General features: G+C 44.6%; 1 protein-coding gene across 1 annotated transcript; it reads right to left on the bottom strand.

The window, feature by feature from the left end:
• Window positions 1–2,376: 2,376 nt before the first annotated feature.
• On the bottom strand, window positions 2,377–16,266 carry stub1 (STIP1 homology and U-Box containing protein 1). The gene is made up of 8 exons (XM_084485782.1): window positions 16,140–16,266; window positions 14,926–15,156; window positions 14,296–14,494; window positions 11,144–11,309; window positions 7,897–7,972; window positions 6,846–6,902; window positions 5,194–5,310; window positions 2,377–4,630 (listed from the first exon to the last, which is right to left on the bottom strand). The coding sequence occupies exons 2-8, from the start codon at window positions 15,037–15,039 to the stop codon at window positions 4,505–4,507; spliced, it is 855 nt and encodes a 284-aa protein (XP_084341908.1). The 5' UTR covers window positions 15,040–15,156; window positions 16,140–16,266; the 3' UTR covers window positions 2,377–4,504.
• Window positions 16,267–17,808: the final 1,542 nt, after the last annotated feature.

The raw sequence follows: 17,808 nt of genomic DNA, 5'->3' as shown, positions 1-17,808 counted from the left end.
CTAAGCGCAACACAGAGATACTGATTACTCCATGTTACGAAAACCACTCAACAAAAAGAACTAGATTCACTATAAATAATATTCTAAAATCAAATGAGAAATTCCTTGAAATAGTCATCAATGAAAGTGCAATGAGTATTTTCAAATGTTAACAGACGAATTGAACCAATGCATCATATATGAATATAATCTATAATAAATTAATAATATTTCTGGGATACCAGAATGCTTTCTCTTACTGAAGTTACTAATAAATAAGTAACTTCTGATGAATCGGAATAAATCATATTAATAATTTATAGTGCATAATAACTTATTTTCAACAGACAACAAACTGCACAGGCTGTTCAGTTTGTTACTGTTAAGTGTGGTTTGACGTGTTTTTGTTCAGAATTGAGTGTGTAAATCAGGAACAATAATCCCCTCAATCGATGATCTGTGGTTATTATTTTGGTATTTTTTCATGGATTCTTCAAAAAAAGGCAGAAATATACTTTAGGCATTAAAACTTTTGAGTTTTTCTACCCGGGTTTTGAATGTCTGCCAGATATTAGTAGAATATCTCCGTTTTGTCTGTAGTCACTAGTTTATAGCATATAGCCCGGTGGTGTTTTGTAAATAATACACATTTCCTAGATAAGTAATTTATCTTTAAATTCGGAGCAGTTCTTACCGTTCTGACGTCTTCTATATGATCTAGTTATATTATATTATGTTATGTTTGTGGTGGGATGAACCGCTCTCCTCCTCGCTGTTGATGAAGATGAGGATGAGGAGGACCAGCTCTGGGCAGCCCTCGCTCCTGGCACCGTGACGTCACAATAGGCCCGCTGTCCGTCCCGGGGCGGTACGTGCGACTGACCGGCGGCGGGACAGTGCGTATGTACACACTGAACAGCATCCTCTGGGTGGTGTAACTCCGGGCCACTCTTGTTTTGGTGGATCTTTCTTCAAGCCTTTATTTGTTCAGAGCCGCTGGATGAACTCTCCAAATGTCGACCACCTCCTCTACAAACAGCTAATAGGTAGTAGCTAGCTATATATAACTTTTCACTTCACTCAAAACCATAACATGTCACTTAGAAGCATAGTTACAAAGCATGTCTTAAAGGGATAGTTCAGGATTTTGGACATCGGTCTCATTTCCAAGTGAGCCAGTGTGTTATTTATCATTGGAGACCGTTTTCAACACTTTTCATTCAGTCCTTCTAGTTGCAGAAATCGCTGGTGCTAGGCTAGCGCAAGTCGACGGGAACTGCTAGCCTGCCAATAAAAAGTTTTACCCACTCCCGAGGCAAACCAATTATAATGCCCGAATATCGATGTAAATGTCTGTGTTGATAGAATAGTGTTAGAAATAAACTTCGGCAGGACTGATATTACCTAGAGTGCGCTTCTCCGTTTACCTTCTGCTGTAGTGAATTGGTTGCTACACCGGAGCAAAGTGAAATTCCGCCGCTGCTGAGAAAGTAGTCCCCCAAAATGTAATGTGATCATTGTGATACAAGGATAGTTTTATTTCTAATATTATTCTATCAACACAGACACTTACATTGATAGTCGGGCATTATAATTGGTTTGCATTGGGTGTACTTTGGAGTGGGTAAAACTTTTTATTGGCAGGCTAGCAGTTCCCCTCGACTTGCGCTAGCCTAGCACCAGCGATTTCTGCAACTAGAAGGACTGAATGAAAAGTGTTGAAAACGGTCTCCAATGATAAATAACACACTGGCTCACTTGGAAATGAGACCCGATGTCCAAAATCCTGAACTATCCCTTTAAGGGTTAAAAATCAGTCTGTGGCGGTCAGGTCGACCCTCTCTTCATGGCGCCAGCCTGGGTTTGAGTCCCAGGCCCGCTGTGTTCTCCGTTGAGCTCAGGTGTCAGATGGGCCTCCACATGTTAATACCCCTGGTAACTCTCATGTTTAACAGACTGCGGTGTAGGCCATCTGTACATACTTAACACTAAACATAATATAGGCCTAGGCCTGCAAGAAATTGTTTTGTCTGTTTTAAAAGCCTTTTTCAAATTTAACATCCACTGAAACAAAATATATTAACCGGTAACATGTTATTAAACAAACCGATCAATTTAACCACGACTTCACAGATCACAGATTTTAACCATCAATGAAAGCCAATCAAATCAATTGGTTTAATGTTTCCTGCTTTGACTCAGACTGCTGCTTTGATGCAACATGTTTTCATTAGGTTATGCTCGGCCTATTGAGCTACTGGTCTAATAACATGGGCAGCATGTGAACTATAACAACCAATGTCGTAGACTACGTATTACAGGTTATCTCTACCTAATAACTAAAACGATCTGAGACTACCATAATTATCGAATAAGAATATATACAAGATAACCCACGAGAGATTAACTATAATCATAAGTAGCGATCTCCATCTTTTATAATAGAACTTCAGAGTGTATTTATTCAATTGTGTCCTCTGAACGGCCATGTCAGTGATTGATAAGGTACCCGACAGACTGCAGGAGGAAACGGGCGTATTTGAAGGTTTAATGAAGCACAACCCATGCACGGATGTTATCAACATATCTACATTTAATACAGGTTCCTCAAACGCACCCCGAGAGTCGCACAGAAACCAAGGAACAGAGAATGAAAGAAGAAAAGCAGTAAGAGAGATTACACTCTGAACAAGATCAAGCAAACTTATTTACACCAGCGGGGAAGGGAAGGTAGGTGGGGGGAGGGGGGGGGGGTACCCCAGAAGTCAGTGGGCCACACACACACACACACACACACACACACACACACACACACACACACACACACACACACACACACACACACACACACACACACACACACACACACGAGAAGCTTTGAGGACGATTACCTGTAAACTCACGAGTGCTTAACTTAAAATATATATTTATGCTTTCCACATTTCACACGGATTACCTCCGTAGTGTAACCCAGGTATGGATGCAACGGATTGTAAACAACTCCAGCACTTCTAAGATGGGTGTGATGATTTGGGGGGGGGGCGGGGGCTAAAAAACATTAACATCTGTGGTTGCATTGCAGAGTTCCCTGGCTTCCCCAGACCTCCCACCAGCTGTAGAGTAAGAGGGTGTATCCCCAGGGAGGGAGTCCTGCGTTCAGCATCAGAGTCACAGCAAGGGATTATGGGAGGGGGGTGATGAAGGACATGAGGTGACCATCTTGTGGCTGATTGTGACGACACGGAGAGAACCAGTTTCTCCTGGACTTGGAGAGAAGCGTGAGGCTTCTGTCCCTCCCATCATGGTTATTATGTAGTCTGTTGAGATCCCCCTAAAAAAAAACTTTGATGGGAGAAGCCACAAGGGCCCAGATAAAACCAAGGACACATCTTCTACCCCTTCAGAGGATCATGTTTCAGTTCACCTCGCGGTTTCACGACATCAGAGAGAAGCAGCCCACCTCGGTCTACTCTTATCTTCCAATAGTCCTTCTGTGAAACAGCCTCACAGCAAGAGGATGTGACCATTCTCCATAGCACTTTAGCTAGCTAGCATACATTCAACATGTGGAATCAGTCCGCCTGGGGCCGGTCTGCCACCAGTACCGGGGGTCCGGGCGCAGGACTACCAGGATTTAATCAGACCATGTGGCAAAGTATGGGATCCATGCGTAGTTAACGGTGGAAACCACCTTACAACAAGGATTTCTGTTAAAAAACGGGTTTGTTTCGTCTGCGACGTTCACCTTGGCAAGCCCATATTGTCAGGATCAAACACAATTAATTAACGTTTGATTCACAGTCGTGAGAATCGATACCAGCCGAGGAATACTGGAGCAGAGTGGGAGATGGCCGCGTGATAGTTCGACCCTTCTAGTAAAATATTAAAATGTAAATGTGTTTTTATCCCCATGGTGAGCACAAACACAGACGTGCAGCGCTGATGACTCAGAAGACTGTGGCACTAGAGAGAGAGAAAGAAAGAGAGAGAGAGAGACAGAGAGACAGACAGACAGAAAGAGTGGACATTTTCTTAAAGGCGTGCCTTAATCCACTCAGTTTGAGTCTGTTGTGATTGTTGACACATTTAGCTCATAGACAGGAGGAGAGAGAGGGAGGGGGAGAGAGACAAAGAGAGAGGGTGAATGAGGCACAGTGGAGAGAAAGTGATGGAGAGACCTGAGAGACTTCACACACAGGAGAGAGGGAGTCGGAGAGAGAGCATGGGAATGTGAGGGGAGGACAGGAATGCAGAGGTGAAGCGTGGGGCTTGGAGGGACAGCCTAGGACAGACAGACAGACAGACAGACAGACAGACAGACAGACACAGAGCGAGAGACAGTTCTCTCTGGCTGTGGAAGATGGAGTCTGGCCTCTTCTCTCAGTAAGGAGGAGGGGGAAGGAGAAGGAGCAGAGGAGGAGGGATGGGGAAGGAGAAGGTTTGGAGGAGGAGGAGTGATGGGGAAGGAGAAGGTTTGGAAGATGAGTAGGAGGAGGAGGAGGAGGAGGAGGAGAAGTGTCCAGGCTCAGTAGTCCTCCACCCAGCCGTTTTCCTGGATGAAGGCATCGATCACTTCCTTCATTGCCAGGTTGGGGATCAGCTGATCCTGGGTCAGAGGACTCCGGGTCACGGGGTCGAAGTGACCCACCCTCTGGAGAGGAGGAGGGGGGGGGGGCGGGGGGAGAGGGGAAAACCAGTGTTATTCCTGAGATAAACAAGATCAGGCTCAAATGTCAAAGGTTAAACTGAACCAACTGAACCAGATACCAGACACAACCGGACCGCAAACATTGATGCCGCTGGGAGGTAGACCCTATCTTCGACAGTCTGGGTCTAAGGGACTAATGCAGACCACAATATTCAAAATGAGTTCTGTATTGAGAGACAGCGTTGCAGCAGTCATCCACTATCGGGCTGCAATTTAATCCTTTGGGGCAGTAGCGGATGCAGCTGTGGAGTAATTGAGTAATCACAATCTCTTCACCCAAATGGGATGGTGTGAAGTTGGGATGGAGGTGGTGTTAAGGTTGGGATGGAGGTGGTGTGGAGGGGATGGAGTTGCTGTGGAGGGGATGGAGCTGGTGTGGAGGTGGGGATGGAGCAGGTGTGGAGGTGGTGTGAAGGTGAAGATGGAGGTGGTGATGGAGGTGGTGGAGGCGGTGTGGCAGTGAGGATGGAGGTGGTGTGGAGGTGGTGGAGGCGGTGTGGCGGTACCTGCAGGTGCTCCTCGATGTCCTTGCGGTCGTAGGTGATGCCGCTGGGCGTGATGCATGGCTCCCTCATCAGCTCAAAGCTGATCTTCCCACACAGGTAGTCTGGGATCTCCCTCTTCTGCAGGGCACACATGAAGACAGTCTCAACCATACAGTTAACCAGTCAACCACACAGTTAACCAGTCAACCACACGGTCAACCACACAGTAAACCAGTCAACCACACAGTAAACCAGTCAACCAGTCAACTACAGTCAGCCACAGAGTCAACCACACGGTTAACCAGTCAGCCACACAGTCACAGTCAGCCACACAGTCAACCAGTTACCCACAGTTAAAGTCTGTGTTGCAGGGTTAATTTTCAAACGAATTTGCGCAATTTGCTTGTTAGTAATAAACATTTAAACGGTTATCCATTGTATTTGATGTTGGTATCACAAAACAGAATTTAATACGAAAAAGTAGGTACTATTTTAGCGGTTTGCAATTGATTCTCATTTCCCCCACAATGCATTGCATGATGTCACGTTCGGGAGACGACAGACCAAAGCCCCATTGAGACCCTTGAGAGTAGAGACTAGTAAGAGTGTTGAGCAGATTATACAGATAAATACATAGATATATATATATATATATAGATAGCCTAATCAAGTCTTTATTATTGCCAAACGATACAAATCGTCTGGAATTCAATTTGGTGATTCGGCTCACACAGGACAGTAGGCTACAAGACCACACAGAACAAGGGAGACAATAAGTCTGACTGGACATACACAAAAGACATCACGTTAAAACTAGACACATGCGTTAGCCTTGGAGTTGGAGAAGTTGGAGTGATTGTGTACATGCGTGCGAGAGAGAGAGAGAGAGAGCACACCCACCGTGGAGATGTTGCTAAATTATAGCAACTATCCACTCATTCTCCTCTGACCATGCATTTAATTGGCTTTGACGGCCATCAGTTCTCAGCAATTCCTCATTCGCCCTCTCACGTCTGACAGGTTCGAAATTATACGGCTGTGGGCCATCATACATGTTACTTGTGGTTCTTGCCACCTCTTACTCATCCCAGATGCCCTAGTACTAGGCTGAGGCTACCTTCCACCACGTCTCCCCAACGTGACGTCATCGCCGAGTTGCATTAGAAAACACCCATTACTACCAAAAACGACAAAAACTGGACTTTAACACTATTTGAGACATTTTATAAATGATATACATATTTTGAGTGCTTTATGTACCCATTAATCGAAAGTTCCGGTTAACCTGCAACACAGACTTTAAGCACATAGTTAACCACAGCATGCAGTGCAATGTGCAATACGCACCATGTGAAATAGTGAGAACCTAAGCAATACTAATGTAATCTTTCATGACATTGTGCGGACGTACACAGGCTCACTCGCTGTCAGGGATGTGACTTCACTAAGGGGCTCTTACCAAACCCTTAAGACGGTATGACGGACCGTCATAAGGACTGCCATTTGGACCGTTTCTCTGAGTCTGAACCCAACCTAGCCAAACTATAGCTCAGGTCCCAGGGCCGAGCGGAGCTAGGACCAGGTCGGGGAGTCCTTCATGAACAGACTTATGAAGACGCATGCTACCTACGCTGTTCATTACACACACACACACACAAGAAATGGGAACTTACTTTTCTCTTCTCGTCCACTTGAGAGAAGAGCTCGTCCATGTCCATCAGATACTTGTCCTAAACAGGTAATAAATGTGTTTAACCTCTTTATACCTATCTCTGAAAATAACATACCCAAGTAAATAGAGTGTATCTCAACAACTAAAGGGGCTATAATACGTATTCCTGGAGCAAAATAAATACCTGTGAGAATGTTGTGCAGGTGGTGAAATAATCAATGTGGATACGTGGAAGATTTTTTCTTTTGAAATAAATGTGTGAATACACCACACCACCCCTCCATCACCACACAGTGATGGATCGACAAAATGGCGCCACGCACAGTCGCAGTCTTCCGAGCTCCTCCAAGACATTGCTTTTTTATCGTTATTTTGTTGTTATTTCTTAGTACTTTTGTACCAGTGCTATCATCTCTTTTTACTCTTATCTTATCACTATTTTATTATATTTTTTTATATTATTGCATTGTTAAGGAGACCTTGGGACACAAAAATGTCATTGCCAGCTATGACTGCTTTGCCTGTAAAGTTGTGCATTTGACAATAAAATAACTTGAACTTGACTTGAATACACCTAGTGCATTATCAGTTGGTAGCCCTGTAGCACTATAGGGACACAGCACAATATCTGATGAGTACCTGGGTCAATATTTGAAGTCAATAAAGTGAAGTAGAGCAAAGATTTTAGTCGTTTTAGTAGAGAAAAAAAATCCAATGCAAACCGGTGCAAAATGGACAATTTTTTTACCCATTTCCTCTGAAACCCTCTATTAGCTACTGAAGATGGATTTGTAAACCACACGTTGAGTTGCAAAATGGTGCCCAGACACCAGATCACCCGTTGATTTGATTTGTGTGATCAAACACAACTTTGATGACAATAACAACAAAGGTACGACATAATCTTTGTTTGTAACTCAACCAAAGATCATGTCTCAGCTTTCTGATACCGTGGTACTTGGTGATGAAGAGGTAAAAATGTATTGTGTTTAACACATCTTGACCTTAAAGGTCCAACATTATCAGGTTCACAGTGTACAATTCATACGTACATTCTGGGATGTTATCTTCATGATGTCACTGCCGTTCTGATTGTCGTCCTGTTTCTCTCTGCAGTCCTCCAGCTCCCTGTACGGGTTCACATACACATGCCATCAGATCAGAGCAATCAAACCCAGAGACCCAGACCAGAGCAGAGCAAGCTAACCATTTTGCCCTAACTCAGAGAAAGGCAGAGATATCTCTGAATTGGCGTTGGCTTGTCTTTGACTGATTCAGACCAGTTTTTTAATTCAAAATGCATCATGTACATGTACATCTAGAAGGGGTAATACAGTAGCCTTGCTTCTGTTCGTGTGAGAGGAAGACATTTTGAATAACTTTGCAAAGATTTCCAATTAGGGCTGGGCAATTTTTAGATTTTCCATTATTACTTTTCATCAAAACAGCGGCTTAGACTTTAAGTGCACTTCAAGTTTAGAGAAGCCTAACTTTCTCTCAGTCAAGTGCTGCCCAGACAGAGCGCTAAACGCCCACACACACCTCGCCTCTGGTGTCCCTAGGTCGGGACATCGAACAGTATATTAACAGGCACTTCAGTGCCAAAAGTAACAGAAAGACGGTTACCTGCGTCCGGCGCAGGGGGGAGTGTTTTGGGGGGAGTGTTTTGGGGAGAGTGTTTTTGGGAGGCTGAAGTTACTACAGTTTTTCGTTAAATTTAGGTCTTATTTCGGTAACATTAATAAATGGCATAGACTGAATTACCATGTTGATGATCATAGAGGACATAATACCCTGTTTATGTGGAACACAACCAACTTACTCCAGTCCCTGCGCTGGAATGGCAGGTGTGTGTGACGGTTGGACGATGGTCTCTATTCTCATATTGTCCAATCAGGGTTATTCTCGCCAATATATGGCTGGGTAGGGAGGAGGGCAACCTGTCAGCAACGCATCACAGGTATTCTAATAATCACAGCGCCCAAAATAGTCCTGAATTACCTTTGTGTATGTAGACAAACTATGTACACAATAATAAACCATACTTTCACGATAATAAACCATAACTACACAATAATAAACCATAAAAATACAATAAACTATAACTATACAATAAAAAACCATAACTACACAAAACAATTAATCATATCTCTATCATACAATGAACCATAACTACACAATAAAGCATAACTATAAAAACTACATAATGATCTGGCCTCTTGTCTGAACCTTGTAACCTAGAGCACCTTGGAATGGACTTTATCTGCTAGAGTCAATATGTATCAACCCTGAAGGATAGGGAGCTCAGAGCAGGCAGTGCCCTTGTTCCCTAATGACTCATTCTTGACTGAAAGGAGGTCATGGATTTATGTGTATGCGTGTGTTGTGTATATGTATTTCCTGACCATTGTAGTGTTTCATTATAGCCTTGTTCTATGTTGTTTTATGCTGCTTCTATTCCAGCTCGAGGTTTGATATCCAAATAACTTTCAAAACCAATTACAAACAAAGATTTTATTAGGACTGCACGATAATGACCTTTCTTTCAACCGATACGATACCCGATAATTAACCTGCTGCTCATGGCAGATACAGTAACCGATAAGATAACCAATAAGTTAATAGCTGTGGTTTGTGACAAACCAACTGACATCCCTATAACTGTATACCCTATACACAAAGATTTCTGCCCGGTATGACATAGACTGACCAATCACAGCCGTTTATCTAGCATGAGGCGGGATAGATACGATGGCGATGCAGAGGTGCGAGGAGCCATTTTCTTCGAATTATCGTCTCTATTTATCGGCTAAACTTAAATTATTGGACTTATACTAGGGATGCACCGATTTATCGGACGAACATCGGTAACGGCCGATATTCGCGTTGTTGACTGCCATCGGCCTATCGGGAAATAAGATGACATTCACCGATGGCAGTGTCCGATGTTTATCTGTTGTGTCATATCAATTTTGAGCTGGCTAAATGTTGTGTTGATTATTTGCGGTCTGACTTGCAGTTTCGGAGAAGATGCAACAGGTGGTAGGCTACTGATAATACCACCCATAACAGCCGCTGGCTGGACACGCCTCTGGCATGATGATGTAAGCGTGCAGGTGCCACGCGCACGTGTGGTTTGTTTACAAATAAAAGTGAAAGAAAATGTAGGTCGTGTGGGAGCATTTCAATGTCTCTGAGAAAGATCAGCGATATGCAGTTTGTAAGACATGTTCCAGTGACATTTCACTCGCACCCCTTTTCGCTTTGAAACCCCACAACCCCCACAGCGGAGAAAGGTTGGTCATCTAATGCGATGAACTCCATCACCTTGTTAGTGATCCTTTTAGCTTTGGCGCTGTCCGTGGGGATTCTTTTTCCCTTTCTCAAATGCTGTGGTTATCGACTTCTTATCGAGTCTTGCTGGTGGTGGTTTGTGCTTTCTTGGTGTCCCGTTAATTTCTCAGTTTTTTATCAGCTTTCAGGTAATCGTACACTTCTCCATGTCTGCTTTTCAAATGGCTGATAAGATTTGATCAGTGTTTGTAATAACGGCGTTATTTTTTCAGTAGGTAATCTAACTAATTACTGTTTCCGTTGTTACAACGTTACCGTTGTTGTTATAACTGTTACCGTTACTGACCGTTAAATGCGGTGCGTTACTATGAATTGATTGAATAAACTGCGTAATCCGAATGCACCCCTGGCTCCACACACAAACTGCTAGTGAGGAGATCGGCTGGTTTAACAACGAGATAAGCGATTATGATTGGCTAAGGCAGAGTCATGTTTCATGGTAGCCAATCAGAGCCAGTGTTTTTACACACAAGCCAGGATACGCGTGCCACACGCACACGCACACACAAACACCAACCAGATTCGATGAAGCAGTAGAAATGGCGAGTCCGGAGCAATCCGATGAAAAGTTGTCACTTTCAATTCATTGAGGTCAAAGGCAAGAACGTGCATGTAAAGGTGGAATAGATAATAACAACAACAACAACAACAATAACAACAACAAAAAACATCGGTATCGGCATCGGCTATCGGCCAAATTGTTATTTTAAACATCGGTATCGGCCCACAATTTCACAATTGGTGCATCCCTAACTTATACGTAATACAAATCTCCCATTATCGGCCAATAATTGATGGGACCCGATCATTATTGTGCATCAGCAAAAATGATACAAAGTAAACCTCCTTTAACAGTTGTGTTAAAGCGGCGGCTCCATCATTCAACAGATGGTTTTAACCAGCCGATCTAGATCCTAGTCCTGTACGTTCCAGACAGGGCCTCACCTCTCCTTCTCGGCCAGGATCAGCTTGGTGAGATAGGCGTGCAGCTCGTTCTCCTGGTGGATGCGCTTCTCCTCGATGCTGTTCCAGCGCTTCTTCTTGGCCATGCGCAGAGCGCTGGGGATGTCGTCGCCAAAGTTCAGCCTCTGCTCCTTGGCCAGGTTGTACGCTGTGGCGAGGGACACACGTCACATTGTTTCTGAGACAGGTTTAGGCCAATTGTCCCAGGAATTATTGCGATAAGCGATAATATTGCCATTTTGAGACCATTTTCAACTAATATAATGATAATGGCATAATAATGTAAGTTCAACCTTTCAAAGATCAATAAACTGATATTTCTAAAGAATATTTAAAACTGGAACTGGAAGACATTTTAAATACCCCAAATAAATAAACAAAACAACCAAAAACAATAAATAAAATGGACTATGTCTATTTTAACAAAAAATGCACAAACACAAAACAATAAATAAAACTGAAATGAAAACTACATGAAGCGAACTACACTGTCTGTGAGTGTGCACCATTTGCACTGTCCTGTTTGTACTTTGTTTGTCGACTAAACGCCCCAGTTATTGTGGACTGTCGGGAAGACGGAGACGTCCCATGATCTGTTGTATTTTTTTTCTCTCGCGGGCGGGTGCTGCGCGCACGTGTGGTTTGTTTACAAATAAAAGTGAAAGAAAATGTCAGTCGTGTGGGAGTATTTCACTGTCTCGGAGAAAGATCAGCAATATGCAGTTTGTAAGACATGTTCCAGTGACATTTCACTCGAAACCCTTTTCGCTTCGAAAGCCCACATCCCCCACAGCGGAGAAAGGTTGGTCATCTAATGCGATGAACTCCATCACCTTGTTAGTGATCCTTTTAGCTTTGGCGCTGTCCGTGGGGATTTTTTTCCCTTTCTCAAATGCTGTGGTTATCGACTGAGTCTTGCTGGTGGTGGTTTGTGCTTTCTTGGTGTCCCGTTAATTTCTCAGTTTTTTATCGGCTTTCAGGTAATCGTTGTACACTTCTCCATGTCTGCTTTTCAAATGGCTGATGAGATTTGATCAGTGTAGGTAATCTAACTAATTACTGTTTCCGTTGTTACAACGCTGTTACCGTTACTGACAGTTAAATGCGGTGCGTTACTATGAATTGATTGAATAAACTGTGTAATCCGAATGCACCCCTGGCTCCACACACAAACTTCTAGTGAGGAGACTGGCTGGTTTAACAACATGATAAGCAATTATGATTGGCTAAGGCAGAGTCATGTTTCATGGTAGCCAATCGGAGCCAGTGTTTTTACACACAAGCCAGGATACGCGTGCCACACACACACACACACACACACACACACACACACACACACACACACACACACACACACACACACACACACACACACACACACACACACACACACACACACACACACACACACACACACACACACACACACACCAGATTCAGTAGAGCAGTAGAAATGGCGAGTCCGGAGCAATCCGATGAAAAGTTGTCATTTTCAATTCATTGAGGTCAAAGGCAAGAACATGCATGTAAAGGTGGAATAAATAACAACAACAAAAAAAAACATCGGTATCGGCTATCGGCCAAATTGTTTTAAACATCAGTATCGGCCGAGAATTTCACAATCGGTGCATCCCTAATTGGTGCGTTTAGTTTCTACCGTTTTACAACAAATGCGATATACCGCCTCGCACAGATAAAGTGGTTCACCACAGTCATTCGGTTTGAACCCGAATGACCGTGCTCCCACACGGCAGCTGTCGCGTTCGGCTTTGAAACCAATATCATCTTTGTTTTTCATTCCTCCAAATCTCAACTAGCGTTTTCTCTGGCTTGCTACTCCTCACGGGGCGCTCATGCTGCACTTTGGCGAGAATGTCTAGGAAGACGCGCATATAGACGGGCTCTGACTGTGTAACGCCAGGGCTCCGCCTCCCCACACAGAGACCATGCGGCTGACAAGTGACTGCCACGACTCAAGGGTTAACTCCTCATTACGCTAAGGAAGCAAGAGGGGTCTGTCGAGACCGATGTTCCGGAGTGAAAACTCTTGTCATCCAGTCTCTTTGATAGAGAGAGTTACAAGCAGAAAAAAAGAAGCTTATTTATCGCGGACGGCAAAATTATTGTCTCATTTTAATTTATCATGCGATTAATTGATTTATTGCTTATCGCGACCGGCCTAGGCAGGTTGTACATATCGTATGCATGATCACAAACACGCATCAAGACATGATCTCTAAAGGCGGTTAAAGGGACGCAGAGAAAGACCACGAGCCCTATGCTAGCGGTAGCGTTAGTATGACATTAATACAAATCACTGACTTTGGTATTAATGCATGAAAAAACCATAAGCAGGCATTCAGCCTGTGGTAAAACCAGCTGTTCCAAGAGTGCATATCAGAGTGTGGCTATGTGTTATTTGCTGCTCAATGTATTTGGCAGTCTGGATCACTATTTTCATCTGTGGTAGGTGTACCACTGGAGGTACCTGAGGGTACTGCAGCTGGTACACAGGATTTCATTAAAATAGACACAATTAAATGATAGAAACAATTGTTCATTCAAAGTAGTGACAACCTCTGTGCATTCCATGTTTTGCGAAAATCTATTTGCTGAATAAATCCACTGGGAGCACAAGCAGCGTTGCTGACTTTTTATTTCCACCGTTCCCCGCCGGCCTTGGCATTGGTGCAGTAATAATTGTGCATTAAGGGGGACTGGCACTCTACTATATATATATATATATATATTTTTTTTTTTTTTGCATGTTTATTTTTCTATCTATTTTCCTGTTTGCATGAGATGGTCGCGAAAAGTCTTGATATAAATCTAGTGAAACACCTTAAGTGAAAGGTTGCTCTGATTTACCGAAAAAGGGGTGTCCAGGTCGAAACCTATCACTGAGAAGCATGGAGCTGTGGCGTCATAGCACCACACTGGGCTGCCTTAGCGGAGGCTCAGAGGTTGCTCACCCTAGTCATTTTAACCCATAATGGATGAATTCTTCCTGTTAATACTGTCAACATGTCGAAACTCTCTTTGGGAACTGAGGGCGAGCATTATTTCTACACTATAACAACTATTGGAATGCAGCCGACCTCTGCCCGCCCGAAGGCCTGGCGGCCCCCCCTCACCTCGCTGCAGGTTCCCAATGGCCTCGTCGTAGTTCTCCAGCTCCAGGTGGCACTGGCCCAGGAAGAAGTGGGCCTTGACCGACTGGCCGTCCAGCTCCAGGGCGTGCTTGCAGTCGGCCAGCGCCTTGTCGTGCTGCTGGAGCTTGACGTGGCACAGCGCCCGGTTGGTGTAGTACACCGCCACCGACGGGTTGCGGTTCTGGAGGGGAGACGCCATGTTAGGATCCAACAATCAGAGCTTCACACGGACAATGATCGACCATGATAGAGAGATGTAAACCCGCTGGAGAGAACGACCCATAGAGAGTTAGGCAGACAAAGAGAGAGAGAGCAGGCAGAGAAGGAGGGAGAGACAGACAACTGGACAGGCAGAGATAGGTAAACAGACAGACGGACAACTGGTAGATATAGGTAAACAGACACACAGACAGACAATTGGAAAGAAATGGATATAGATAGGAGGACAGATAGACAGACCAATAGATGGATAGAATGATAGATTGAACGACAGATAGACAGATACTTCAGAGAGGGGTAAATGAGCTACATTAACGACAACATTTCCGCCATAATACTATTCAGCGTGGTATTTCATGGTCGACGGAGGACAGCGCTGGTGACACGACTCACGATAGCCTTGCTGTAGCAGGTGGCCGCCTCCTGGTACTTGCGGCAGAGGAAGAGGCGGTTTCCCTGCTCCTTGAGCTCCTGGGCCGTGGAGCTCTTCTCAGGGCTGGCCGACATCTTCTCCACTCTCTCCGCGGTGCCCGCTCCGCGCTGCTTCCCGATCCTGTTCCCCGTGTCTCCGGCTCGCTGGCGGGCAGGTGGATGAACGCCCAGTCGTTTCGGGCAGCTTACAAACTAGGGCCACACAGGGCGAGAGATGCTGTGAAACGGGGGTTCCCAACAAGGGGTGCATCCCTGGGAGGGCTCAGCAGGTCCCAGGGGGTACATGAAGGAGAGTGGTACTATGCTTTGTACCTTCAAACAAAATGCATGTTCACGGATCAATACAAAGCCCTTAAACAGTACGCCTCATCTTCAACCGTTTTAAACACCACAACATGAACAATGATAATGTCAGTAGTGTGACATTAGTAATACTATGAGCTATAATACTTCTGGTTCGGGGTCAATGTAGAGGCGTTTCGACGGACTGATGGGGAACAACCTCATTATCCGCTCACTGCAACGCATCTGCAATGCGTGTCTGGAGATCCTCGGCTGCTGTCGTAAAATATGTACCTTCTTCCAACAGAATATGGAAGGTATGGGATCATATACACAGGAGCTGCTCAGCAGGTCTACTGATGTGTATACGGAATCAGCATGACACACAGAGACACACACAGAGCTATACCTATTGTGACCATACACACTACTGTGTGTCGCACCGCACTCACAACTGCGATACACGACACATGATACGATGACAACACCGTTAACGAGTAGATTTAACACACACAATGACGTTGTCGGGTACAAACTAACAGGACGAGTTACAGGACGAAACAGGAGAGGGTGTATAGAGAGAGAGAGAGAGCGTAGCACCTAGCTAACAGCTTAGCTCGTCATGCTAAGCTAGCAAGCGGATCTTCTTGGTCGAAGGAGGAGGAGACCCGGAAAACCCACGGTTCTGCTCCTCTCCTCTACCACTGTAGTAATCGCGGTTTCGACCTGGTCAGGGTTATGTTCTGGTGGTTAAACCTCTTGTGTCGTGTTGGTTTGGGCCTCGCAGGGCTAACCTGTCCTAGCTTCAGGAAACATCGTCGTCTGGGAACTTTTTTAATGACGCCGAATCAAACCGTCGACGAGCATTAAAACGATAAAGCAGTCGGTCTCACCTCAGGAGATCGGTATCACCGGTAGACAAAGGGCACTCTGCGCTCTTGATAATAACCTCGGTTTCACTCCTCAGCCGATCCGCCGATCCGCCGCAGGCTGTCATGGCACTTTGTTGTGATGATGACGTCACGCGGAGAGAGCGCGGAGCGCGGCCAATGGACGCCGGGAACGGTTCACCGCCAGGCGGCGCCGCGGCCAGAGGGCCAATGGGCGCCCTGCGCGGTGACGCCGCTAGGGGGCGCCGTGGTGTCACCGTTACAGTGAGTCGGACGGTCCTGCAGCAGAGGCTGCAACTTCATGACCACTAGAGACGCGGTCACTAGAGACGCGGACAGATTTAGATTTGTCGCACGCAACATTCGCCTGTTCGCGCGAACATGCGAAAAATGTGTCTTTTTCCTTGGATGACGAAAGATCTCAAATCAACTCAATCATAATTCATGAAAACTTGAAAGCCAACACGCCCGTAGCTAACCAAATACCTAAACTTAACCACATCTACATAGACTTTAAATAACCCTTATCCAAAACGTAACCGTCTCTTACCCTATACCTAAACTTAACTATCACTAACCTAATATCTTATTTTAACAATGGCTGATTCCCATTACTGCCCTTAACCCAACATCTCAACCCTACCCTCGCTGTTGCACGTTCACGCGCAGCATAGGCTTGTCCCATTACTGCCTTTTATTGAGGGCTAACATCCCCTAAGTTGAGATTTTCGATGGGCACAATTGCATATGCGTGGCTTGCTCCCGCAATACCTTGCGAGAAAATGGAAAATCGAGAAAAATCCCAGGCAAGATGGCGAGCGAAAAGATGCAACAGGATCGAAAACCACAAATGTCAGTGTTTTCTGTGTTAATAATCATTAAATAAATTATGATGACCATTGCATTATGCCGTTTCAATGTTGTATAGGCATTTTCTTTATAACAAGCACAACCACCAAACGCTGGCCGCGGAGCGCCAGCCCCGGCAGGTCGCAGGGCGCTGGCCCCGACGCGATCGGCCCGATCGTGTTATATCATTACTATCATTAATCAGTTTAATGTAGACATTTTCGTTATTACATGGATAGCAAGCATAACAACAAAATTGCTAATATGCGCTAATTGCTAGTTAGTTAGCGAACATGCACAATTTTTGGTATTAAGAGCACCATAGGCTGGATAAAAAAAGATTAATTATTAAACATATATAACATATATAGCCTACAACATATATATATATATATATATATATATATATATATATATATATATATATTTTTTTTTTTTTATTTTTTTTTTTAAATAAGTAATATAAGGGATTGTAACAGACAAAAAACTGACGGACAGACGGACAAGAGATATGTTTTCCCTCCAAAAAGTAAGGAGCTCTTCCCCCAACCCTTATATACACTCCCCCACTGACACAGCCTCTGTCTCTAACACACACACACACACACACACACTCTCTCTCTCTCTCTCTCTCTCTCTCTCTCTCTCTCTCTCTCTCGCTCTCTCTCTCTCACACACACACACACACACACACAGACACAGATACACACACACACACACACACACACACCATACCATCACACACACACACTCTCTCTCTTGCTCTCTCTCTCTCTCTCTCACACACACACACACACACACACACACACACACACACACACAC

The sequence above is a fragment of the Micromesistius poutassou genome (assembly GCF_964030765.1).
Source record: "Micromesistius poutassou genome assembly, chromosome: 21".
Taxonomy (NCBI): domain Eukaryota; kingdom Metazoa; phylum Chordata; class Actinopteri; order Gadiformes; family Gadidae; genus Micromesistius; species Micromesistius poutassou.
The sequence above is the reverse complement of the archived record's forward strand: the minus strand, read 5'-3'. Positions and strand labels throughout refer to the sequence as shown.

Coding starts and splice junctions, on each gene's coding strand:
- stub1 (XM_084485782.1), bottom strand. CDS start 15,039: ATGTCGGCCAGCCCTGAGAAGAGCTCCACGGCCCAGGAGCTCAAGGAG. Junction 6,903..7,896: donor TGAAGATAACATCCCAGAAT/GTACGTATGAAT, acceptor TTACCTGTTTAG/GACAAGTATCTGATGGACAT. Junction 4,631..5,193: donor ACATCGAGGAGCACCTGCAG/GTACCGCCACAC, acceptor CCTCCTCTCCAG/AGGGTGGGTCACTTCGACCC.